This window comes from Canis lupus, chromosome 11 (assembly GCF_048164855.1).
Source record: "Canis lupus baileyi chromosome 11, mCanLup2.hap1, whole genome shotgun sequence".
Lineage (NCBI taxonomy): Eukaryota > Metazoa > Chordata > Mammalia > Carnivora > Canidae > Canis > Canis lupus.
Window position 1 is genome coordinate 30,327,139 of NC_132848.1, and position 25,833 is coordinate 30,352,971.

The window sequence follows — 25,833 nt, forward strand, 5'->3', positions numbered from 1 at the left end:
AACAAGGTACTTGGTGCAGCTTCTCTCCCAAAGAGATATTGCACAGAGGACAGGCCTCCTTATGTCGGCATCAAGAACTGAACTTCCCTGCAGATAATGTCAGCGCCCTGGAGATTTTTTTTTAAGGTTGAGGATGAGGACAGGAAATGATCATGGTATTCATACTAGATACTCGGTAACTATTTGTTAAATTCATTCATTCATTCACTCATTCATTCATGCTTTTCAAGCATGACCTCTTGGATGCCAGACACATCGTGCCAGAGATACCTCTGCAAATCTCATAAAAGCTACAGGTCTTTGCTTTACAAGAGCACATCTGCATGTGACGTTTTGCATATAATTTCAGGGTGTTCTTAGGCCCCCAAACCCATCCACAGAGCAAAGTTTGCCCCTCACTGAGCTCACTTTATAGGTGGGGAGATGGGAATGCAAAGAGAGGAAGGGGCTTGTCAGAAAGCATGCAGAACACATCTCTAGGCACTAAATCATGTCCAGAAAGTGCTTGGCCCACTCCCGGCCACGGGTTTGTGGCTTTGAGTAGTAACTCCCATCACACCCAGCATCTTTGTGCTGTTTCTTCATCCATGTGAGCGTGACCAGGCCCACACAGCAAGGCTGTGGTGAGGAGGTGGCGTACGTATAAGAAACTAGTCCAGCTCTGTGCATGGAGGACAGTTCCTGTCCCATTCATTTGCTCGCCTTTTCTCTTCCTTTTCTGCAAGATTTGGGAGGGCAGGAACAGTGCTGCCATCTAAAGTGATCAAAGAAGGCTTCGTGGAAGAAGAGAGCCCTGCCTGTGCCTCAGTTTTGGGCCCCGGAGGGAGGCAGGGGCCAAGCGTTATTAATAGGCCTGGCTTGATGGGCCCAGGGAGGGTGAATGTGATACCCATACCCAGCACTATGGCTGGGAAGTACCTGACACCAGAAGGGGAGGGGGCTGGGGGCTGGGGGTAGCGCCTCCTCCCAAAATAGCCAGAGCAGAAGCCTATATAGGTGGCCATCCCACTGCCAGGCTCACTTCCCTGCAGGACCTCCCACCGGCCAGGCCTTTTGGGTTCCAGCCCTCCACCCCCACCCAAGGTGAGTGGCAGCTACTGAGGCTGGAGATTGGATGCAGTCGGGAGGAGGCCAGATGGAAGGGACAGCCGCCTTGTCCCTACCCCCAGTGACACGGGGCTGGGAGGGGGTGCTGAAAGGTCAGCAGCTGTGGAATCCAGGCCTGAGAGTACGAATTCCTGGGCTCTCCACCCGAACTCCTGATGTGACCTAGGACAAATCCCTCCCCCTGGCTGGGACTTGGGTTCCCCACCTGTGAAACGAGAGGGGTGGAGCCAGGCATCTGTAGAGTCTGGTGATGCCATCAGAGGAGGCCCATGAGTGGGCAGCGGAGGCAGGAGGAAGGGTGTGGGGGGCTGGCAGGTTGACCCCAATAACAGCACCTGGTGCTCTGGCTGGGTAGACCCCAGCCCAGAGAGGTTGTCAAGTTGATGGAAGGCTTCTTTAGCAGGGAGAGATGGAGGAAGGAGGGAGGATGGACCCAGCCTTTGCCTCGAGGGTCAGTGTTTGGGCATGGTCTGTGGCTCGGACAGGTGGAACTTGACAGGGCTGGGTCCTGGGCAGTGGAGAGGGGCTCCACGGACAAGAGTCACTGAACTCCAAGTTGTCAGACTGGGGAGGGGGGTCTCTCTCTGACACTGCCTTGCTGTGTGTCCTTAGGCCATTTACTGACCCTCTCTGGCCTCAGTTTCCCCATCAGTATAGCATAAGGATCCTTTAGCTAGGGAAACAGACTCTCCAATTAGGCCCCTGGGGGAAGCTGAGCCTGGGGGTTGAAATGATTGCACAGAAGCCCAGCATGTCCACGTGAACAGCTTGGCTCAGGGCCGGGACAGCAGGGCAGCTGAGGGGTCTGTGGAAGGCCATGCAGCAAGAGACAGCGGGTCAGGAGCTACAGCCTCTGCCCCTTGGAAGCCAGCTGGAGGGCTGCAGACTGAGGAGCTGACTCACAGGGAGGGGGCAGCCGGAGCAGCATCGTCCTAAGGTTTCCAGGAAGGGCAGCCGTCCAGGGCTGAGCCGAGGGAGACAGTGTTGACAGCGAGTGTGCCGGAACTCGAGCAGCTGTAGAGTTCTCCCCAGCCACCCACCAAGTGGCACCAGATTCAGCCCCGGCCCACCTGCCTACACCTTCCGTTGGAGTCTCGAGATCCCATCACAAAGGACCACCAAGACCATCAACGCAAGAGAGGGAGACAGACGGCCAGGAAAGGGGAAGGTCAGAACCCAAGGTCACACAGGGACTTAGCACAGCCATAGATCTAGAACCCAGGCATCCTGACTCCCCGTCCAGTGCTCCGCATACTGTGGAGGCAGCTGGTTGCAGCCTGAATCCTTGTTGGGAGGCTGGGAAAGAATGCAACTGGTCTCTGGCTGCCTAACATTAGGAAGTGTCACATTTCCCAGAGATGAAGTTCAAGCCATAAAACCTGCTGAGCTTGTTTAGAAAATGTGGTCCAATGGTACCAGCCTCTCCTCCAAACATGGGTCTTCTGGTCTCCAAGTGGGGAGAGGGTGTATACAGATTTCAAGTGGCCTCTCCCACCCTATCCTCTCCCAAAATGTTTGTGGGGGCAGGGGTCTGGACCCACACGCTCTACTCCTGTACTCAGGAGACCAGGGGAGCAAGTAGCTAGAGGAGATCTGAGAACAGTTCTTTGGAGAAAAAAAAAAAATGATTTCAGTGCATCCCTGGCCAGATGTGGGATGGGGCATCCGGAGAGGGCCTGAGCGGCGGCCCTATCCCATCCGTGCCACCTCCTCCCAGCAGCCCGAGGGTCAGGTTTCCAGACCTCAGCGCTCAGATTTTGCAGCATAAATTTGCATCCAGGACAGACCAGAGCTGAGGCGGAGGTAGGAGCGGAGAGAGAATGGGAGGAGGGCCGAGGGGCCCACCGGGGTGTAGGCCGGGCCCCTGACGGTCCGGGATCGGAGGGACAGGGGCGCGCTCCGAGGCGCACCGACCCGAGACGCTGCGCTGCACCAGGCTGGCGCCTCCCGCGTGCCCTTGACGGCAGGCGAACCTTCCCGCCCCGCTGGTTCCAGAGTCGACCCCCTGGGACCCCGGGGACCCCCGGCGGGGGCGGCGCGGCGGGTTGGAGCGGCGGCGCGGGGCCCGAGCACCTCTGGCTGCGCGCCCAGCCCCGCGCCCCCTGGCTCTGCGCCAGGCCGGCGGGCGTGCGCCCGGCGCGCATCACTGCAGCGCTGGTCATATGAGCAGAAATGATGAGAAAAGCACTTTTTAATCTTTTCGCACTTGCTCTGCCCGCTCAAACAGTTGCAGGATGTCGATGACAGACTTGCTCAACGCTGAGGACATCAAGAAGGCAGTGGGGGCCTTTACCGGTGAGCACGCTCTCCCCTCCCCGGCCCTCGCCCCATCCACCACCCTAGCTAGCCCCCCGCACGCCCGCTGGCCCCCGGGCTGACCCGTCCTCCTGGGCGCTCCCCTGCCCACGCATCCTGCGGGGCGCCGGGGGGGACGGAGCAGGGGGCTCCCCGCATTTCCCAAACTCCTCCCGGGCGGGACCTGGCGCAGGGGGCGGGTGGGGAGGCCCCCCGCGCTCTGCCCGACAACCAAAACTTGCCGGTGCCAGAGGCCGGGTGGCCGCGCTGCGAGGACTCGGGGTCCCCGACAAAGGGCAGAGACCGGGTCGTAAGCGGGACCTCTAGGTCCTTGTGGGGCGCTTGCTGCTTCCCCTTTAAGGAACTTGGAGGGGCTGCAGGTGCACACGCCTTCTCTCCAAGCAGCCCCTGTGGGAGACCCCCGTTCAGAACGGGACTCTGGGACTCTTCCCGGCTGGCTGGGGGCGGTTGGCTCCCCGCTGTCCAAGCCCCTCTCTGGGGCTCAGAGGACACCCCACCACCACCACCCGCCTAGGCGGCACTGCGAGCGAGTGAGTGGGGTGACCTTCCCGCAGCTGGTGCTCTGCTCTGCCCAACCCCGTGGAGAGCATCCTCAGGGCTTGCAACTTCCAGCCTAAGTCTGTGGCCCGGGAGGGGAGCTCACGCTGGAACCTCTGAGCTGCCCTGGGCTTGAGCACTTGGCTGCCTACCTGCTCCCTCCCTCTCCTCACCCAGGTGCAGAAACTGAGGCTGGGAGACAACCAGAAACTTGCCCAAGGTCACTTTGCACAGCCAAAGGGGGCTTAGGACTAAGCTCACCTCCAGGGCTTGGTCCTATACCTTCGTATCAGCAGTGGACAGAGCAACTGTCCCCACCTCAGCCCAGGGCTGAGGAGAGAACATGACTCTCAACAGGACCCCCACCCCACCCCACCATGCACCCTTAAATTACTCTAACATTGTTTCTTCTCTGGGTAATTCTGAAAGGGAGCTCGGGACAGAAAATTGGGGAGGGGGCTTCCCATTTCCCTTCTGCTTGGCATTCCCTCCTCAGGGTATGAAGCAGCTCTTGGAGGCCACCCTCCCCTCAGTGCTGGGCTAACCTACCCACACTACTCTGTGACCCACCTTGCTCCCTCTTAGAAGAAACTTAACTGGGACTTCCTGGGGAGCTTACAACACTCCCCCAACTCCCACTGCAATTGTTATCTGTGGCAAAGCCAGGATTTCTGGGTCCTCCCCCTTCCTCCTCCCACTCTGTGACCTTGGGAGAAACTTGTCCTCCCTGGGTCCATGGATTTTCTGGCAACACAAAAGGTCAACCCCACATACACACACCATGTTCACACAGCCTCCCAATCCCCTACCCACCCCCACTCAGTGACACCCAAAAACCTTCATGGAACCCAGGAGGCTCCCCTGCCTTCAAAGGCTAATGGTGAAGGGTACAGATACATGTAGGGGCAAGTCTACCTCTTCCACTTCTAGCTGTGTGACCTTGGGCAAAGCACCATCCCTCCCTGAGCTGCTCTGGGCTCCGTCAGCCCTCCCACAGAGGCGCACCCCATGACCCCTCAGCGCTGGCCCAGGGAGGTCAATCAGCAAATGCAGTGACACCCCCCTTCTGCTCTTCTCTACTGCCCTTCCTTTGTCCTCATTTTCACCCACTCCTCTCCACCCCACCCCCACAGCTGTCGACTCCTTCGACCATAAAAAGTTCTTCCAAATGGTTGGCCTGAAGAAAAAGAGCCCGGATGATGTAAAGAAGGTGTTCCACATCCTGGATAAAGACAAGAGCGGCTTCATCGAGGAGGATGAGCTGGGGTAAACTGAGGCCTGCAGGGGCTGTCCATCCCGAGAGGGAGTTGGGGTTGGGACTCTGGCTTCCGAGTGCCCATCAGATCTGCCCTTCTTTCTGCACCGCTGGCAGAAAATAGCTGGGCCTCCCCACTGTTGCTTCCGGAAGAATGAAATCTGCCGCAGAAAGTGCAACTAACTAGATTAAATTATAGCCACTTAATATTGCTAATGGGATGATGCTACTTAATAATTTAATGCACAATGAAGAGGCAGGTTTTCTGGATGCCTAACGCCATGTGCAAGACAGGGAGCGCTTGCTGGAGTATTTATTTCATTGATTTCTCATTTGCCTAAAAGGTGCCATCCACCATCCTGCGGACCCCCCCACAAGTTGGCACCAGCACAGCTAAAGCAGTCTGGACAAGTTGGGGGGGGATGCAGAACCAAGTTTGGGGGTCAGGAGTCCTGGGAGCAAAGCAGAGGAGGGGAAGATAATGACTAGGAAAATGCACCTGGCTCCTATCTGCCCACCCAGCTGTGCCTTATGTCACTCTCTAGCCAAGACAGTCTTAAATTTCGTCCTAAAGAGAAGGGGGAGGCTGTGGAGAGAGACCTTTCCATAGTGACTCCCCCAAATCTCACCCCAAATCATCTTGCAAGGGTGCCCTTTGTCTAGAACTTTCTCCTTCTACCTACTCACCCACACACATACACACAGGCTGACTTCTACTTGTCCTCCAGGTGCCACCTTCTCCAGGAAGCCTCCCCTCACCCCAGGTGGGATGGATGCATCCTTTGAGCACTCTTCACTATCATTGCATCCATCACCCTGTCTAGTCTCTGAGTACTCGACCTCCTCCTCATTTTTTCAGGTGGCTTCCTTCTCTGTGCCCCCGGGTTTCCAGCATGGTCCCAGCACAGAGAAGACACTTTTGCGTTTGTTGGGTTGGCTGAATAAAGGAACGCAAGTGCCCTGCCTGAAGTGAGGTCGACCTTTCCCTGAGGACGGCTCGGCTCGTCCTTCCTTGCACACTCACCCATGCAAGCACAGCCGCAGCCAGGGCTCCCGGGCCCAGCGCAGCAGCGTGTGTGCCTGCTGCTGGCCACCCATCCCGGTTACAGAGACCAGCCCACCATCCAGACGCTGTTCCTGCACAAGGTGACCTCCACCTGACTGCCTCCCTGGATTTTCTCCCCAGATTCATCCTGAAGGGCTTCTCCCCAGATGCCAGAGACCTGTCTGTGAAAGAAACCAAGACGCTGATGGCCGCTGGAGACAAGGACGGGGATGGCAAGATTGGGGTCGATGGTGAGTAGCCGTGACCTGGGGCCAGAGCACATCATGGATCTGGGGATGTTTGGATGCTAAAAGCTCGGAGCCATCTCTGTCACAGGAAGGTGAGAGGAGGGGTCCCACACTCCCCAGGATTAGGTGTGGGAGCTCTGACACACACACACACACACACACAAACACACACCTGAACAACCCAAAAGGAATAGATTTTTTTTTTTTATCCCCACTGTGTAGGGAATCAAGGAGAATTTGGGGCATTCCCCTCAACTCTGCACTTTTCCCTGGGTTCTGGTCCTGGCTCTGCCCAAACTGGCTGTGTGACCTTGGGCCATCTCTGTCCTTCTCTGGGCCTCCGTCTTCCAACCGTAACCTGAGGAGATGAGGCCAGCTGATCCCCAAGCACCTTGTGGGCTCTCATGTTCTCAGATTCCAGGGATGGAAATTCCTTATCTTCTATCCTCTTCAGCATCTTGTCCTGGTATCCTGTAACTTCGGGTTTTAAAAACCTGTTTTGGCTTCACCCAAATATACCCTTACAGCATTGTAAGCGAGCCAGGAAAAACAGCCAGCCAGCAATCAGCTGGGAATTAGGAAAAGGAATATCTGGCCATGCCCTGCTTTTCAGGCTTTGCTTCCAGAACAGATGAGGGGCTGGCGGTCCACCATCCCACATCCTTCTCCATTCTGATCTAACTAGCGTTCACAGAGCACACCCCAGCAGCCTTATCTTTCTCAGCATCCCAACAGCTTTGGGAATGATCTCCATTTTGCAGATGGACAAACTGAGGCTGAGGTGCTCGGCCTGTTCACAGAGCTAGGACCTAAGGGGCAAGTGGGGATTTAGAAGAACAATTTCCAGCAAGCTGTGCCACATCTCATAATGGTCCTTCCTGTCAACCTAAGAGAAAAGTTGGCCTCTGGGTTCCAATCCCTACCACTTTCTGGCTGTGTGACTTTGGGCAATTCGAGTAACTACTGTGGGCTTCAGTTTTCTCATCTCTGAACTGAGGATAATGATAGTCCTTTTCTCATGGGATTGTCGTGAGGATTAGATGTGTTAATGTGTAAAAGGTTTAGAATAGTGTCTGGCACAGAGTCAGTGCTACATATGTGTTTAACTACATTTTTAAAAATAGGGACTAGGTTGTCTTCATCCTTTTATATCCAGTATGTAGCCCACACCTGCCCCAGAGCAGGCACTTGATAAACATCCTTTCCCGAGTGTAAAGTCCAGCCCCCCACGCTCTGCCTCCCCTCGGCCTGTCCCCCAGCTGTGACCTTGGCCCTGCCACCTCTTTCCACCCAGTTCCTGTGCCTGGCAAGTGACGTGCACAATTTAATCCTAAGACCTGCTTGGGCTTATTGTGAAAATTAAGTGGCTATCGACACAATATGGCTCTGGGAAAGTTAAAAGGGTTCTGAATATGGGTGTAGTTTATGAAAGTTTTATGTCAGAGACCATAATGGAGAGAAACTCAAGCAAGGTCAGATGCAGCTAGTCGCCTGGCCTTCCGGTCCCAGCTGTCTCTCCTGCAGCTGTGAAGGAGGGAGGTGATTTTAAAGGAGCCAGAACAGAAAGTGCTGGAGGGAAATGGGAGACTGGTCTTGGCGGTTCCGGTGAGTGGTGAGTGGCACCCTGAGCCAGGGCTTTCTGCCAGGACCCCAACCCAGACGTCCAGACCTGCTTCCCATTTTTATTTGCAGCTACTATGGCCACAGCTTGGAAGCCGTAGGCAGGGTCTTCATGGTTGGCTGCTCGCGAGCGACCTACATGATAAAGAAAAACCAGGCCAGATCCCTCTTAGGCTGCTTCCCTGCTTCCCTCCCTGCCCACCTCACATCTTAAAGAGCTAACTCAACTCTTCCAACAAGTCCAGCAGACGTTTACTGGGTGACAGGCCTGTGCCAGGCTGTCAGGGAGGTAAAGATGAATTAGACCCTACTCCCAGAGGCACTTTTCCTGGCTGGGTGCCCCAGAGCACCGGCTCAGACACCCTGAGCCCAGTTGCTCGTCGATAAACTGGGCATGACAACACACGGCTCACTGGCATCTGTGAAGATTCCATGACACGATGCGTGTTGAGCGCAGCACCCAGCACATTGCAAGTACTCAGCAAACAGCAGCTACGATACTATTTCTATTCTATCTGCAGGTTGCTTGCAGTTCTATGTATATGTACACAAAGGAAGGGCAATGCCAGGGAGGTACAGAGGAGCCTTCTGGAGAGGAAGAGACTGGAGCTTAGGCAGATTGGAGGCTGGGGACTGGAAGCCGCTAGTTGAAGTCGGGGGGGCACGAGGGGGATGGTTCTGGGAGAGCTCAGGGTGAGGCGTTGGTTTCAGCAAAGACACAGGCTGGGAGGTTTAGGGATGTTTAGAAAGGGGCAAGAAGGTTGTTTTGCCAGGGGCAGAAAGAGAAAGAGGATTGTTCCCAGAAAGGTAATGTGTGCCCAGCCCAGAACCGAACCCTGCATCACCCATGACAAGTGCAGGTGCAGAAAGGGCAGTGGCGGCGCCCAAGGTACAGTGGGTGCAAACCCTGGTTGGTCTGCCAGTGCAGTTCAAGCTCAGGCTGACCTGGGGAAGGTCTGGGGGTCTGCACAGAATGAAGCAGGGTGGGGCAGGAGAAGAAACAGGGGACAGCGAGAACAGATCCCCTGAGGCAGCGAGGGGGCCCCCACATGGTGCACCTTTGAAATGGGAAGATGCAGATACCTTCCCCCCACCTCCACTCCAAACCTGGTACTTTTTCTGGAGGGTGCCCAATAGGCAGTGAGATAGGAGCAGAGGCCTTTGCAGGCCCCTGGGAGGTCCTGTTTCAGGCACTCTGCTTTCCTGCCTGTTTCCTCTAAAGGCAAAGGGTTCTGAGCCCTGCCTGCCCATCAGCAGGAGGATGCTTTCAACTCCTGGTGGGACCTGAGGCAAGTCACGGAAAACCCCCTCTGACCTTCAGGGACCTGATCTTTACAATCAGGAGTCAGATCATTAGCCAATCACTGGGGTCCCTGCCAGGACTGGGACTCCACGGATGCCCCAGTGAATAAACCTCTAGGCAGAGGACCAGCTGAGCCTGTGCCACCTTGAACAATATCAGCAGTGATATCTAACTTTTTAAAAAGATTTTATATATTTTTTTCATGAGAGACACAGAGACACAGGCAGAGGGAGAAGCAGGCTCCCTGCGGGGAGCCCAATGCAGGACTCGATCCCAGGACCCTGGGATCACAACCTGAGCCAAAGGCAGATGCTCAACCCCTGAGCCATCCAGGCATCTGTAACATCTAATGTCACCGAGCACTTACTGTGTGTCAGGCACTGTGCTTAACATTTTACCTTATCTTCCTAGCTGCCTCTGAGGTGGATACTATTACTATCCTCATTTTATTAACTATCCCAGAACACTTAAGCCTCAGAGAGGGTAAGGGGTTTGCCTAAGTTTCGTATCTCAGAAGAGACGTGGTCAGGATCCGAGTTCATGTCTGCTGGACTCAAAGCACATGCCCTGTGCTGTGTGCTTTATTCATTCATTGAGTTCAGTGAGCATCCGCCCTAAGATGGTTTTACATACCGACCCATAACTGGCTTCTTTCTCCCCCCACGGCCATGCCAGCTCCTCAAGAGCAGGAACTTTGTTTTGTTCCATTCTCACCCCACCACCTAGAATAGTGCCTGGCACACAAAGAAAGTTTGCCAAATGAATGAATGAATGAATGAGTGAATACTTGGCCAGCTCTGGGGACACAGTGATGAGGAAGTGTAGTGTGTAGGGAGAGGTCTGCAGGCAAAGGCTGGAGACCCATGTGGGCTGAGGGCTTGCACGTAGCAGGTGCTGGGGGATTGTAAAAGCAGGACCGCCTTCATCTCCCACCGTTTGCCCTCTCAAGGTGAGTGATGCTTACCAGGTCCTTAAGGACCCCAGATTGAAGGAAGGGGATAGAAAGACAAAGTTCTAATAATAACCCTTTGCATTCCCGTCTCTGGGGTAGCTACTTCCAGGAAGCTCAAAGACTTTTATAGATATGGTCGATCGATTCTCTAAAGCCACCCTTGAGAGGCTGGTGCAGAGCTGGTAAAGGAAGGTTTTAAGGCCGGAAAGGAGAGAGAAACTGGACAGAGGTGGAAGGAGCCCCCAAACCCAGCCATGGTTGCAAAACCAGGCACTAAGGGCAGGTGAGACTGCTAAATTACAGGCTCCTCTCAACTCTCTGCCCCTCACATTGGTGCTCTAGTCTCAAACTAGAGCCAACATCAGAGTCACTGGAGGGCTTTTCACAACACAGATGGCCATGCCCGAACCCCAGAGCTTCTGATTCCTTAGGACCGGAGCGGGGCCCCAGTGTTCACATTTCCACCAAGTTCCCGGTGGTACTGATGCTCCGGGGACCACACTCTGAGAACCACCACCTTACAGTGATCCTAGAAGGCAGGTGCCATCACTCTTCCCCTTCTACAGATGAGGACACCGAGGCACTGAGGGGTTAAGCGCCCAGGGTCACTCAGTAGCAGACTCGGAGGGCCAGCCAGGAACCCCACCCCCACCCCTTACCCTACCCACCGCCCCCACCACCCTGCCTCTCACACAGATGTGTCCCCTGCCTGGGCTCTAGCTACACTTGCAATGCTGCCCTTGTGGGATGAGCAGGCTGACAGGACTAGCAGTTACCACCCATGTGGCCCGTCCTGTGTGCCGGGCACTGCGCCCCAGCTGTAGCTCTTCTAGCTCGTGCAGCCCTCACGGCAGCTCCACGAGATATACCCTCACTGTACAGACATGCAACCCGAGACTCTGGGAAGTGGGGGGACTTGGCTAGGATCCCACAGCTAATTAGTATCTGGGCCGCTCCAAACCTTGACACTGACTCGATATCCCACTGTTCCCCACAGTGCTATGGACAAGATCTGCACACCCTGCATTCTCTCTCTCTCTCTCTCTCTCGCACACACACACAATCCATCATCGATCATAGTTATGGGTTCCCCAAAACCTGATCCCAGTGATGGGTCCTGTTTCCAAGGCTTCCAGCCTATTCCAGCCCGAGACCCTATGGTTTGCCTTGTGCTTCTGTTGCTGGAAAATTTCATCATAATTATTGCTGGACCACTGCGGTCTGTTCCACTCATGTGCCTCAAGGCACTTGGTTTTCTGCTTCCTTCTTGGTGAAATCTGTTCTCTTTTATCCTTAAGCGGCCCACTTAGCTTGGTGGGTGGGAGCGAGGGAGTGAGCCCTTGGGCCGAAGCACCTGGAGTCAGGCTGAAAATCCAACCTGCAGAGTGCGTGTGTGGACACGGTGTGGACGGCCAAGCCCTTTTCTCTCCCTGGCCCTCGTCTCCTCATCCCAAGGTGGGAACATAAATACCCCCCCTCCAAGGGCTGCTGCTTGCATTAAGTGAGTGTTCTGGAAATGATTCCTTTCCTATTTTATATATGTGCCTTGTCTGGGAAGCCACCTCGAAACTCTTGTGGAATACCAGCCCTCGAAGGAAAGAAAACAGGGTCTAGGATGCGAGGACAGCGAGAGGGACTGCAGGAGAGGTCCTGCAGCCCTCCAGCCGCTGTGGGACCTGGTGTGCGGGGAAGGCAGGACGTGCACATCGGGGCCAGCCGTGGTCCCGGCGGCAGAGCGCTCCGCTGTGTGTGGCGTTGTCCGGTCTCCCTGTCTTCACACCGGCCCCATAAGGTTGGGATGGAGGGGGACAGAGTCTGCGATCCCCACTGAGAGTCATGGTAACAGGCCTGGGTGGAGGGTGCGAGCCAAAGTCACACAGAAATCCTTGGCAGAAGGGAACCCGTGTCTCCTGACTGCCACTTCCTCAGCCCGGTTGCGCTATATAACATTCGGGTTATAAATGGTCCCTGGGCTTAGGGAGATGCCTGCTTCAATTCCCCAGTGGATGGAGGCTCCCTGCCTTGTGCGGGGCTAGATAAGATGGAGCAAAGGGAGAGGAAGCGGCGCTCCTTCTAGAGCTGCCCTCCTGGGAGGCGAACAGGAGGGACGGGGGGTGGGAGGAAGATGCCCCCTCTCCTCTGATCCCTCTCCTGCTTCCAGGGATCAGGGCCTGGAACCCCAGCATCTGAGACAGAGACGCCCCCCCCCCCCACACCATGTAAGCCATGCCTGAGTTAGAATCTTCCTGGCTCAGTGACTCGCAGACTCAGTTTCCCTGTTGGCAAAATCGGGACAAGAGAGCCAGCGCAGATACAACAGGATGACACCCAGGGCGGCGCCTGGCACAGAGCAAGCCCCCAGGACTGTTGACGCTGCTCCCCATGGCCGTCTGGCTTGACCCCAAATAACCCTGCCTCCCGTTCTCTGGGGTGGGAAGGTGATCCGTGTTTGCAATACCAATTTATAAGAAACCCAGCCCAGGAGCTATTTAGAGGCGAGGTGATAAACCAGGAGGCGGGTGCCTCCATCCTGGTCATCACGACAGAGGGAAGGGAAGAGCTTTCCAAGCGCTGACTCAAGGTCTGTCTCAGTTTCACTTGGGGCTGTCAGCATGTGCTGGTCTCACCTGTCAATAGCTTCTAAATTTGTCCAATCCCCACGGCACTGGGACTGGGACAGACCTAATTAGGCTAATTTCAGCTTCCTGTGGGAAGGGAGAGGGCTGAGCCCTCCCATCCTCTGACCCTCTCCACCCCACCCCGGGGGCCCCTTCAAGAGCCAGGGCAGGGCTCCGGGTCCCTCTGGAGGAGCACCATCCCTCGCATCTCCCTGGTGAGATGTGATTTAGATGCGCTCCACTCCCTCTGTGTGCGGGGCACCGCTGTGCCAGGCGCTTCTCCTCCAATTACCCCATGTGGTCCTCACGGGAGCCCTATCCTCTTTTTACAGACACTGAAACTGAGGGTCAGAGGCTGAGTGTCCATGGACGGGCACACTGGAGGTGGGATCCTAACTCGATGGCATAGGTGGTGCCAGAAACTTGTAGCAGGTCAGCTGCCCACTCTTTGGGCTGCCCCCCCTCCCCCCCACTGCCCTCTTCTGCTCACATCCTGTCTTTGTCTCAGGATTTTTGTGGACATTTTGAAGCTCCCACTTGTTTCAGATGGAGAGGAGACCCAAGGGAGATGGAACTAACACTTAAAGACCAGGCATCCTTCTGTATTTGCTCATTTGGGCTTCCCAACAGCCGAGCAAGCAGGCATGATCACATTTGTAAAAAAATAAAAATAAAGTAGTGACCATAGGCCACCCAGCCAGGAAGTGAAGGAACCAGAAGCAGACCCAGCTCCAGGCACCGGGCGGGGACAGGAAATGGTGGGTGATAACAACAACCACGCCAGAAAGTCAATGTGATGGTGCCACTTGCCAGGCCTCGCTCGTCTGTGCCAGGCAGCAGCCAGGCACGTCATAGGCTTGGTTCAAGGTAGCTGAGCTGTAGAAGCACCCTGATGACAACAGCTACCAAATGCTGAGTGCTGGCTGTGTATTGGGCCTGTGATAAGAGCTTTAATGCAGGCTCCTTTGAATGAGCCAAGGAGCTCCATTTTACAGATGGGGAAATGGAGGCACGGTGAGGTGAAGTATATCTCTAGTTCAAGGTCATGGAAGCAGAAATGGGAGTTGGGAGTTGACTCCCAGGGCCCTTGCTCTAAGCGCTGCTGGAGAGCTAGAAAGGCATCTTCTAGCCCCGACATTGCACAGAGGGGGAAAGCACAACCTGGAGGGGTGAGGGTCTTGTGCGGACGTGAGCAGGAGGCAGAACCAAAGTCAGAACCCCCTCCTCGCTCTCCATCCCAGCACCCTACCGCCAAATCAGTTGACTTAGACTTCGCAGGACTTTGTATGTTTGTTCATTTGTTTTTAAGGAGAAACCTGGGCATTTTAGAGGAGACTTTATATATATATATATAAGAGCATAGCTCGTTAATTGGCTGATTGCTAAGAACTCTGCCCTGAGCTACATACAAAAGGTCCAGGAGAGGTGACCCCTGCCCTCAATTTGTCTACAAAATGCACTGCTCCAGCTTCTGGGAGGATAAAATTAGAATCCAGTGTTCTCTGCAAAAAGCCAGGGCATGTGGCCATTGTGACATCCTGGCTGCTTCAGAGTAGATCCCAGGGTGGGTGGAGGGGCCTGTTTTCAGAGGTTTTTGAAATCGCTACAGGTCCAACATATCTCCCAGTCAGGCTCTGAAATGCCTTGCTTTTCAGGAGCACCCCCTGGTTGGCATTCCCTGGTCACCTTCATGCTGACCACACCAAATGCTACCTAGTGTGAAGGTGGTAAACTGGCTCTTTGCTGATGAGCAGCCCAAGGACCCGTTGTTTGTAGGGTGAGGGTTAGGGAGGTCAGTGCAGGTCAGGAAACTGTAAGGACCAACTTCCCCTCTTGACAATCTCTCCATGAGCTGGCATTGGCAGACAGATTCATGTCTCCTTTATCCCAGCACAGAGCAAACCCAGTGCCCAGAGACAGGATACGTCAGCCCTGGCCAGTTTTCCAGATTAAATGGCAGGTTAAGAGTCCCTGCTTGCACCCGATCTGGGATGCCAGCCCGATCAGGAACAGCCTCGCCACATTCAGACAAGGCGTGCACATCAGACCACACACCAAATCCTGCCTCTGCCTTTTATTTTCTGCATGACCCTGACCCTTCACCTCTCTAGGCCTCCGTTTCTCCATCTACAAAATGGGAATCACCCCACTGACCGCCCAGGGCTCTTGTGAGAATTATATGAGGCAAGTCGGAATTTGTCGAACCCCACGGAGGACTCATCAGCCAGCCAGCCAGCCAGCCAGCCAGCCATCCGCCCATCCATCCATCTGTCCATCCATTTAGCATTTGTTTTATAGAGCCCATGGAGGACTCATGATCCAGCCATCCATCTGTCTGTTTATCCATCTATCCATCCATCCTTCCATCTATCCACTTGTCATTTTATTATTTTACTCTATCGCTAAGAAAGTTGTAGACAAGTCAAGGCTTCCTGGCCTCCTGGAGTTTACATTCTAGTACAAGGAGACCAACAAAAAAGACCTAAGTCCATAAATAAGCTCATTTCAGAAGAGTGCTAAGTACCATGAAGTAAATAAAACAGGGCTAATATGACAGAGTCATGGGGGTGGCGATATTTGAGCTGGCTCATGGGTCACTCTATACCTGGGTCAAAGTAGGTCGGAAAGCTCCAGGGTAAAGGAGGGAGCCTAAAAGCAGTAGCTTGACTCACGTCTGCTGTGGGATCTTGGTCAAGCTACTTAACTTTTGGGCCTCAGTTTCCCAATCTGTAAAATGCAGACAAAAGCATCTCTCCCATGGAGTAGTCATGAGAATTTAGTGAGATAATCTATGTAATACATATAACTCTTCCCACTTGGCATTCAATAAATAAGAATTCTTAAATTCTATAAAAATGGACAGTACTAATCAGAGACATCAGAAGAACCACCTGCCTCACCCAGGTGTTGTAGGGTCACAGGAGTCCCTGGCTGACAAAGTGGACACTTTGACCCCAGCCCACGAGAGGGATTTTTAGAGTATTTGCTGTTTGTGTTCTATCCCTGTCCCTCGCTGTTCCCACTCAGCCTGTGACTCCATGGGTTCAGGACCAGCTGGAGGACACGCTCTCTCTCCCACCTGGAGTTAGTACCTAGGCCCCTGAATTCAGGTCGCTCGCCTCTCCTGTCCTCAGGGACGGCCTGGAGACTGGAGAGGGTGGTGTCCACTTCCTAGCTCACACCCCAGGAAGATGAGGAGCCCAGGGATGCGTCCCTCTACCTGGCACGGATCCCACCAGTTATTCCCATGGTGGGAGCATGTGTTCAGTTTGGTTGCTTTTAGTTTTTTCGCTTTTTTATTTGGCAATAATGGTAGCTTTACAGAAGAGCCATGACAACAGCCCGGCGAGTCCACATGCGGTGTCCCCCAGGGCTGACATTTCACATGGTACCATGGCCCAGGATGGAAACCAAGGGATCGCTTCTCACAAAGTCTGGAGAGGGTGGCACGCATATCAAGGAGCCCTGGTACCTCAGTGGTTCCTGAGGCCACTTCCTGGTCTGTTTTCACAGGTCCCTCCTGAGAAATTGAGGCTGCCTCTCCCTTTGCTGCCCTGAAAGACACCTAGACTGACACCCAGAGAGGCACATTTCTCAGCAAACACGGCAGGCAGAGCCTGGAACCCTGGCTCCCAATCCTTTCTGGATGCAGTGGGGACTTACCTGGGGGCCCACACTCTCTGGCAGGCCGGGGACACAGCGTCTCAGAGATGCATCGTGGCCGAGGGCGGCAAACTCTTTCTTGTCCTCTCTTGTCCCCTGGAGAGAAAAACAACAGGGCGGACATTCCCTGGGTTCCCTTTATTCCAAATAAAGGTCTCAGAAGACCTGGCTGCTGAGCAGTAGCCCTTGTGACCCTGCGGCTGCCACACAGGGTCCCCACACAGGACCCCACAGTGGGGAAGCCACGGAGAACAGGGGCAGAGGAGCTCACAGTGGGAGCCGAGGGCCTCCTGGCCACCAGCACATCCCTTCTGATGATCTCCCAGCGCTCCCAAGAAGCAGCGCTGACTTTTCTTCCTTTTATGGATGAGGACGGTAAGGCTCAAAGAGGCCAGGTGTTTGTCTAAGGTCACACAGCCCATGCGTGGTGGAGCCAGACTGGGGGCTCAGGCCTTTTCATGGCACAAGCCCTATCATGCAAGAGACCAGCCCAGCGTGGCTACTGGGTCTTTCCCAAATCCACCCCATTGTTTCCTGCCTTCTGAGCCTGCCCGTGAAAAGCCACCGCGTATGACCCCTTCCCCATTCTCTGCTTTCTCCTGTGGGAATCCTGCACCTTCTCATGAGACTCTTTCAGAAGCCACCTTCCCTCTGAAGTTTTACTGACACCTTAAGTAGAGGGCACCTCTTCTCCCTGTGACAGCGAAGTCTCTGGGCCTTTCATCCATTCACAAACGCACGTGTCAGGCTTGGAGGCAGGTGGTGGGACAGAGCAGGAAACGAGGCGAGAGGGCTCTGGAGCTTTATGAGCCAATGGGAGGCAGATAATGAATGAATAAGCAAGAACATGTTCACAAGTATTTTGAGATTGGTAAGTGCTGTGAATAGAATAAAAACTGGTGCTAGCAAAGAGGATCACAGTAGGGGAGAGTCACTACTTCCACCAGAGTGGTCAGAGAGGCCCCAGGAGGAGTGACATCTGAGCGGGGACCAGGTGAGTGAGAAGAAGGTAGCTGTGGAAAGTCTGAGAGCACTGCAGGCAGAGAGCACAGCAGGTGCAAACATCCTGAGGTGGGAATGCCCTTGGCACACTTGAGATTCAAACAAAAGGCCAGCAGCATGGAGCATGTCCTGCCAGGTACCATCTCTTCCTTGACTAGACCCCAGAGTTCCTTCAGGGCAAGGATCAGCTTTGGCTCCCTTGTGTCTCCCCTTCCCTGGTAGGGGCCATCCCTTTGTTCATTTAGGTGGAGTTGGATTCGGGGGTAGGACACTGGATGTCCCCCTAGTGCTGACACTGATCTCTGCCATCAATTAATATTCAGCCAAGCAGAGCAGGGGGATGCTCCTGGGGTGGGAGGGGCAGGTGAGCCCACCGTGGACTCGAAGGTAAGCCCTGTGGAGAGACCTGGACCCCAGAGCTTGAGTCCCACCCGACCCCCTCATTACCCAGGAGGCTCAAAACGTCACTTCTTCTCTGGGCCTCGATTTCCCCTTCCATAAAATGGGACTAACTCCCAGTTTCCTGAGTGATGGTCAATGAGCTGTGTGAGACAGGGCCCAGCTCATTCTGAGCACTGTGCACACTCACCTGGCTGACCTGCGTGGAGACGTCACCTGCTCAGGTCTCTCCAGGGTGTTGCTCAGCCCTCCGAGGAGGAAGAGCACACATTGGTTGGTTCTTGAACCACATTGCTCACCAGAATCACCTTTAACAACTAAAATAACTCCTCCCTGACCCCAGGCCTCCTAAATCAGAAATCCTAGGGCAAGGGCCTGGGACTCTGGGTCTTCTTAGATTCTGCTGGTGATCCTGGGGGGCAGCTGAGGAACAATTAGATGAGGAGCTAAGGAGGAGCTCAGGGTCCCACGAGGCTCAGACGGACCTGGGTGTGAACCCTGGCTCTGCTTGTTACTGGCTGTGTGGCCTTGTAAATCCTGCTGGACTATGAGCCTCAGCTTCCTCGTCTGTAGAATAGGGATAATGATCACATGCGCATTACAAGATCATTGTCAGAGTCGAACGGAATCTCGAATATCAAGTGCTTAGAATAGTTGCTGGCATGTGATAAACATTCAGATGATTGCTGCTATCATCACTGTGGTTATTATTAGGAATTTGTGGGCTACGTGACATCATGAAGCAAAAGAGATGGCAGGCTCATTAAGAGAACACTTATCTGGATGAGCACCGACCAAGTGACTGAGTAGCGTATGATACGCCTGAAATGAATCGAACAGCCCACACGTAACAGCGTCAGTTCGCTACACTGGAATGAAAAATGTTTTAAAAGTAACACAAAAAAGAGAGGTGGTAGGCTCACCATTCCTCATCCATTCATTCATTCACCACACTCACTCATTCCCTCACTCTAGGGCTGCAGCAGGTGAAAAACCCAACAGGAAGTGCCGTGCGGGGCCCAGTGGTCAGGCCGTGGTGCATCCTCCTACACTCTCCACCTCTGACTCACCTCTCTGTGTCCTCTTCTTTTGCAGAATTCTCCTCCCTGGTGGCCGAAAGCTAAGAGGCTCTGACTGCCCCAGGTCCTCCACCTTTCTGCCCCAACCACCCAATTTCAGATCCTCTTGATGCCCTTCCTGTGTTTCTGTCCAGTGTGTTTATGTTATTTTTTACTCTCCCCATCCCCTGTGGCCCTCAAATGACATCATTCTTCTGAAAAAATGCTGGAGAAAAAATAAAGGCTGTACCAATCGGATTCGACTGCTCGGGAGGCCCCAGGCCTGGTGGGGCATGGAGCCTGCTTTGGCTCTCCAGACACACCTGCACAGGGGCAGGGCAGGATTTAGGCCAAGAATGATAGGAAGGGAGGGAAATTTACTGAGCCTCCTCAGCCTGTGGTACTGAGAATGACCCTGTGCATGGGTTGCCCATGAATCCTTGAAACTACGCAGAAGGTAGGTGATGAGACTCCCATTTTACAGATGCAGAAACTAAGTCTTACAGAGAAAAGTGATGTGTGTAAGCCCACAGAGCCAGGACTTGTGATCAATGGATGGATGGACACCCTTTAAGAAATGACCAAAACTCAACACAGAGTGACTTAAGTAAATAAGGAAGAAAAAAAAGGTTTGATTATGCCCAAAGAGTCCAGAGGCAGGTCTTCAGGAACAGCTGGATCAAGGGGCTCAAGTGATATCAATAGAATTAAGTCCTTCTTCCCTCATCTCCGAGCACCGTGTCCCTTTGTGCTGGATTCATTATCAGGCAGGCTCTCCCTCATGATGGCAAGATTCCTCCAACAGTACCAAAAAAAGCTAGTACCAAAAAAAAAAAAAAAAAAAGAGCTTCACTTTCCCAATCACTCCATCAGAAGACTCCAAACTTAGTTGCATTAATACCAGCAGCTGATGTTTATTGTGGACTTCCTGTGTGCTGAACCCTTTACATGATTCCATCTGGACAACAGCCCTAAGAGGGAGTACTGTTACTGTCCCCTTTGTGCAGGTGAGGATACAGAGGCACCAGAAAGTTATCTATTTGCCCCAAACTGCACTATGAGTAAATAATGGAGCCAGGGTCCCCAACCCTTGGCAGCCACCACCAGAGCCTGTGTGGAACCAGTCACTGTGACCTGAAGGCTAGGGGCCCTGATTGGTGGGTTCTGGGTGGTGCCCATCTGGGGAGACAGGTGGGGGTCAGTCACCTGTCCACAGGAGTGTGGGGGAGACTGGGGGGACCAGGGAAGCATGCCAGCAGGATGGCTTCTGCTCTTTCCCACGACAGCCTTGGGGAGGGAACAGGTGTGTGTTCTCCCTCCCTCACATCAGTCTCCAGACCGCACACCCAGCGGTGCCACCCTCCCCTTGTCCTGGGCCCTACCCTGTCATCAAAGGCCGGGCTATCAGAGAAGGTCCTCACTGAGGGTGAGGCCGGGCGGCAGGCAGCCCCAGCAGGTTTCAGGGCAGAGGAAGGTGAAGAGGGGCCCCATGTAATGCAGGAGGAGCGGCTGGGCTGGGGAGCTGCAGCGTCTCCCCGCAAACCAGAGCAGGGCCCCGTGAGGACAGGCAGGTCAGCAACAGTGCCAACCACCCCTGCCTGCTGGCCTGAGGTGGCCGTCAGTGCCTCTCCGCTCACAGCTGAATGACAGCCCACACATCAGAGTTCAGACTCAGGGCAGCACGTGGCCCAGCGGCCAAGCATGTCTGAAAGCAGGGCTGTTCAACCTCCGAGGGGACACAGGACATTGGCTCCAGGGCCAGGATTTGTCTGGGGCCATGAGCAGGACAAGGACAGGATGGCTTCCCCCAGGGGAGGGCACCTTTCTGGGGGTGAGGAGTACAGCGGCGTTGTGTGTGGGGGGATATAATGACAAGTGACGCAACCCCGGCCTTCTGTCCCCCAGCCTCCTCCTGCCTCCTACTACAGAGCTCTAGATTTCGTCCATTCGCCTCACCTTCACCACCACTGCCTGAATCCGGGCCTGATCCCAGGCTAGGGCAGGGGTCCCCCCTCCACAGAGGCCTGTGACCAGGGTATCACATTCCTGAAGAGCCTCCAGTCCAAACTTTGAGCATCTCTTCTTTTTTTTTTTTTAATTTTTATTTATTTATGATAGTCACAGAGAGAGAGAGGGGGGGGGGGGGCAGAGACATAGGCAGAGGGAGAAGCAGGCTCCATGCACCGGGAGCCCGATGTGGGATTCGATCCCGGGTCTCCAGGATCGCCCTGGGCCAAAGGCAGGCGCTAAACCGCTGCGCCACCCAGGGATCCCCTTTTGGGCATCTCTTCTAATGAGACCATAGCTCCAGGCGCTGTTGGTAACTCAGGTTTGCCATTTCTATACACTGGGACCCTTAACCACATGGAAGTCAGCTGGCTCCAAGCCGGCTCTGAGAGCTGCTGGGGGCAGCTCCCCTGGCCCCTGGCCCGCCACAGTGGCTTCCTAGCCGGTGGCCTGGCCTCCACTCCCCTCCTCAATCCACTCTCCACCCAGAGCCCCCGAGGGTTCTTTATGAACCAGATCAGATCCAATTGTTCTGCCTAAAACTGTCCCGTGAGTGCCCCATCCATAGAACAGAACCCTGAATCCAAGCACAGCCTTCCCTGTCCATGGGGATGGCCCAGCCCCCCTCTCCCACCCATCATCCCTCATCTCTGCCTTCTCCCTCAGTCCCCCACCATTCCCTTCCAAGCTGCTCTCTTAGCCTGGACCTTTCTGTTCTCCCTGCCATTCTCCCTACCTCAGTGGAACTGAGCATGGGATACCCATGAATTCTTGAAACCACCCATAAGGTAGGTGATGAAACTCCCATTTTACAGATGCAGAAACTAAGTCTTACAAAGGAAAGTGATGAGTGTAAGTCCATACAGCCAGGATGTGTGGATGGATGGATGGATGGATGGATGGATGGACACCCATTTCTAACTCTTTATTAGAAATGACCAAAATCCAACACAGAGTAACTTAAGCAAAAAAGGGAGAAAAACATCTTCTCGGGAAGCCCCCCCACCCACCGCCCAATGGGCACCCCCAGCCAGGGCTACAGCATCTGAGCTTCTCCTACAGGTGAAATGGGGAAAACAGGTATGAAAACCTAATTCACATCCATGTCCCCCAGAGATCATAAGATGCCCAAGGTCATGTCGGGGGAGGGGGGGTGTTCCCTGCTGGATCCCAGAGCCTGGTGCACAAAAAGGTGCCAGGATGCAGATGTGGCCACAGAGGCCAAAGGTGGCCAATGACTGGCTCGAGGCCACAAGCGCAGAGCCTAACAGGGACCTGACCCCAGCCTCCTGCTTTCCCGCCCTGCCATGGGGCTTTACCCACAGAGATCTCCCACCCCAGCAAGGAGTGGGGCACAGGGGACATCCTCTGAGCCCCGCATCCACCAGCCTCCAGCTAGAGTCACCCTGGCACCTGGTCACCACCCTCTTCATTTGCTCAGCAGCTCAACACGACTCCTCCACCACTCCTTCTTATCTCCTTCTCCCTTCTGTCCTGGAGAGGCTGGGGACCCCGAGGGAGAGAGCTCAGGGCCTGGAGGAGGAGCCTGAGTGGACTTTGATAAGAGCAGGGAGCAACCAGCATGCGGGCAGAGGGCTGAATGATGGATGGAATGTCCCAGAGCTCCCAGAGGATACAGATAAGTGGGAGGAGAGTGAGAGAGCCACCCAGGGATCCCCCATAGGGTGTCCTTTAAGCCAGACATTGTGGATATTCCATAAGAACATGGGAAAATCTATGATGTGAATTTTAATTGTTTATAGGTGACATATTATATTACATTATATTATACTACACTGTATTTTAATTTGCCTTTTTTAGCCCTAATTCTCACCTCCTTCTTCTTACTACCACAATCCCATTTGGGAGCAGGACAGTGATGTGCCCCAGGAAAGATACCTGAACAGGAACATGGTTTTGGTCTTTGAGATATAAACATACGTCCCTGGTAGGGTTTGCAGAGAAGCTTCTAGAGAAGCAGACCCCTTGGTCTTTAGCCTTTGTCTTTGTCCTTCATCCTGTCTAGGATGCAGCCCTGGTGCCAAAGATGGAGGTGCCTTCTTACAGCCATAGAGTTGGAAGACATGCTGGTGACATGCTGTCAGAACACTGGAGGAGCTGGTTCCCCGGGGCTCCTAGAAGCCACAGAGGTTGAGAGTGTTCTGACAGCAGCACACAAGCCCCTGGTGGGTTGAGTTGCTGTGGTTAGTACCTAAAACAAAATAATTCTGACCAATCAGCAGGAATTAAAGAGACCTTAGAAAGGGTATTGTGGAGGGCCGAACAGATATGTCTACTTGGAACCTCAGAATGTGACCTTATTTGGAATATCTGGAAATGTAATTAAGGTGAGGCTCTCAAGATGAGATCATCCTGGATTAGTGTGGACCCTAAATCCAATGACAGGTGTCATCAGAGGAGATAGAAAAGAAAAAGATGGGAAGCCTCGGTGGGCTCAGTGGTTGCCTGGGATCGAGTCCCACATCAGGTTCCCTGAGAGAAGCCTGCTTCTCTGTGTCTCTCATAAATAAACAAATAAAATATTTTTTTTAAAAAAAGGGAAAAAGGGAGAAGACACACAAGAAAGAAGGGTCAAGTAAAGGAGGAAGCAGAGCTGGGAGTGATACAACCATAAGCCAATGAGCCCTGGGAGCCACCAGGGGCCGGAACAGGCAAGGTGGATTCTCCCCAGAGCCTTCTGGAGGAGCACGGCCTGCTGACACCTCAATGATTTCAGACTCTGGTTTCCAGAACTGCCAGAGAATAAACTTCTCTCATTTTAAGTCACCAAATTCACGGCCCTTTGTCATGGTAGCCCTAGGACACTAATACATACAGAAAAGTAGAGGATGAGACACTGACGCTGGGCACCTGAAGGATAAATAGGAATTCTTTGGTGAAGAGGAAACCGATCTTCTTGAAACATGAACAGTGAACTATAATAATAATAATAATAATAGTAACAATAGCAACACTTGTTAGGCATGTCTTGTGCTTTGTGCCTTATATCCCTCCCCCTAATCCTTATACCAAAGCCCAGTAATGGTATCATTGTCCCTTTTTAATAGCTTGGAGATTGAGGCACAGAGAGGTTAAATAAAGATGCTGGGGGAAGGATCCCGGCAGATGCTGAGGCGGGTACCCCCCTCCCCACTCCTCACTCTGAAGACCCAGACTCCCTTCCAAGTCTTTGATCTCCAGGGCAAGTCAGACAGATGGGCCGAGCATACTAGCTGCACAGCCCTCAGCATCCAGTGGCAGGTGGGATAAGAACTCACCAGCTCCCCTGGCCCCCAGTGGGGGTGACCCCGGACATGCTCCTCGCAGTCTTCCCAAGTCCCCAGCAGAGCCGAGTGGCCCACAGCAGCTGTCGGCTTAGAGGTGAGCCCTCCTTTCCCCACCACGTCTCACATCCCTGCTCCCCAGGTGATGCTTCCAGGAGCTGACTCACAACAAACCACTGTACTCCAATCAGGTCCGTGCTCGTGCTCAGGGTGCGCTCCTGGGAGAACCGCAAACCCTAAGAGTGTTGGAGTCGGGGCCCACATTGGGTTTATGTGACCCCAGGGCCCGAGCACAGACCCTCTAATGCCCTCTGCTCTGTGTGCCCACATGCATAACAGCCCCAAGCGCCTCTACTTTTAGGGACACAAACTGACAAGTAGCCAGCGAGCCACAGCCCAGAGCAGGACTGGGGAGGAGGCCCCTGAACATCATGCTGTGAAGACGTTCTAACATTTTCCGTGTCCACCACGGTGTCCGTGGCACCGACCTGGATGTGCTCCAGCAAGACACCTGCACCTCCCTAACCACTCCGGCTTCTCCAGGTCTCGGGCCACTTGTCACCCAATGCTCACATCTGTTCACTCTGAGAAATGAGCAGAGGGCGGTCATTCCAGCAGAGAGCTGCACAGACAACTCTGGGGATGGCCGTGAAGCTTGTGGGGCGAGCCAGCGCCAGATGAGAAATTGCTCTGCCCCAGCAGTTTTGCAAAATTCAAAGCTTTTTGCTGGAGCAGAGGGTCAGGGATTGGAAAGGTTTCTTGTGTAATCATCACAAAACGCCACCTTGTCAACATTGCCAAAAAAGATGGTCGTGGGTGTCTGGTCCGCTCCGGGAGCCAGCCCTCTCTCTGCTTCCGAGCGGGAATAACACAGGAAGTGGCGGCCAATTCTTCTGCTACAATAAACTGCTTCCATGGGCACTTTTTTTCATCTAAAGGAAAACTGCCTTCATCTCTTGGGTTTCTTGCAAGGAGAGCTTCCTGTCCCCCCCCATAGAGGGTAGGAGTATACTTAAGTCATTCATTCATTCACTCATTCATTTATTCATTCAATAACTGCGTGCTCTCGAGTAGCAATAACTGCCAGCATTTGCTGAGTGTCTGCTCTGTGGCTGTATCACATGTTTTACCTGCATCACCTCATTTAAGGCATATGAAGCGCTCTGAAGTTGGTCATTCTTCCCATTCTACAAATAAGGAAACAGAGGCTCAGCCAAGTTCATTAGCTATCTCAAGGCCAGCCAGCCAGCCAGCAGGAGAAAAGAGATGCAAACTCCAATCCCACGCTCCCTTATTAGCCGTGTTGTACCAGACAGGTCCGTTAACTCAGTGAACTGAGCCTCAGTCTCCCCCTCTGGAACTAGACGTGCTGACCACTAAAGTCAGAGAGGACAGGACAGAGCCACCAGACAGGTGGAG

At 53.9% G+C, this 25,833-nt stretch overlaps 2 protein-coding genes across 3 annotated transcripts in view; one reads left to right on the forward strand and one right to left on the reverse strand.

The window, feature by feature from the left end:
* The window catches only part of NCF4 (neutrophil cytosolic factor 4), a 74,564-nt gene extending 57,582 nt beyond the window's left edge, over positions 1-16,982 (reverse strand). The window contains exon 1 of the mRNA XM_072844095.1: positions 16,665-16,982. The gene's annotated coding sequence lies outside the window, so the exon portion shown is untranslated. The remainder of the gene's footprint in view (positions 1-16,664) is intronic.
* Positions 1,026-19,381, forward strand: PVALB (parvalbumin). 2 transcript variants are annotated; one of them, XM_072844097.1, is made up of 5 exons: positions 1,026-1,083; positions 3,335-3,402; positions 5,094-5,226; positions 6,402-6,511; positions 19,161-19,381. In XM_072844097.1, exons 2-5 carry the CDS (start codon positions 3,342-3,344, stop codon positions 19,187-19,189), a joined length of 333 nt encoding a protein of 110 aa, XP_072700198.1. In that variant the 5' UTR covers positions 1,026-1,083; positions 3,335-3,341; the 3' UTR covers positions 19,190-19,381. The 2 variants fall into 2 exon arrangements, with proteins under 2 accessions (XP_072700198.1, XP_072700197.1); XM_072844096.1 differs by lacking the exon at positions 1,026-1,083 and adding an exon at positions 2,820-2,910.
* Positions 19,382-25,833: the final 6,452 nt, after the last annotated feature.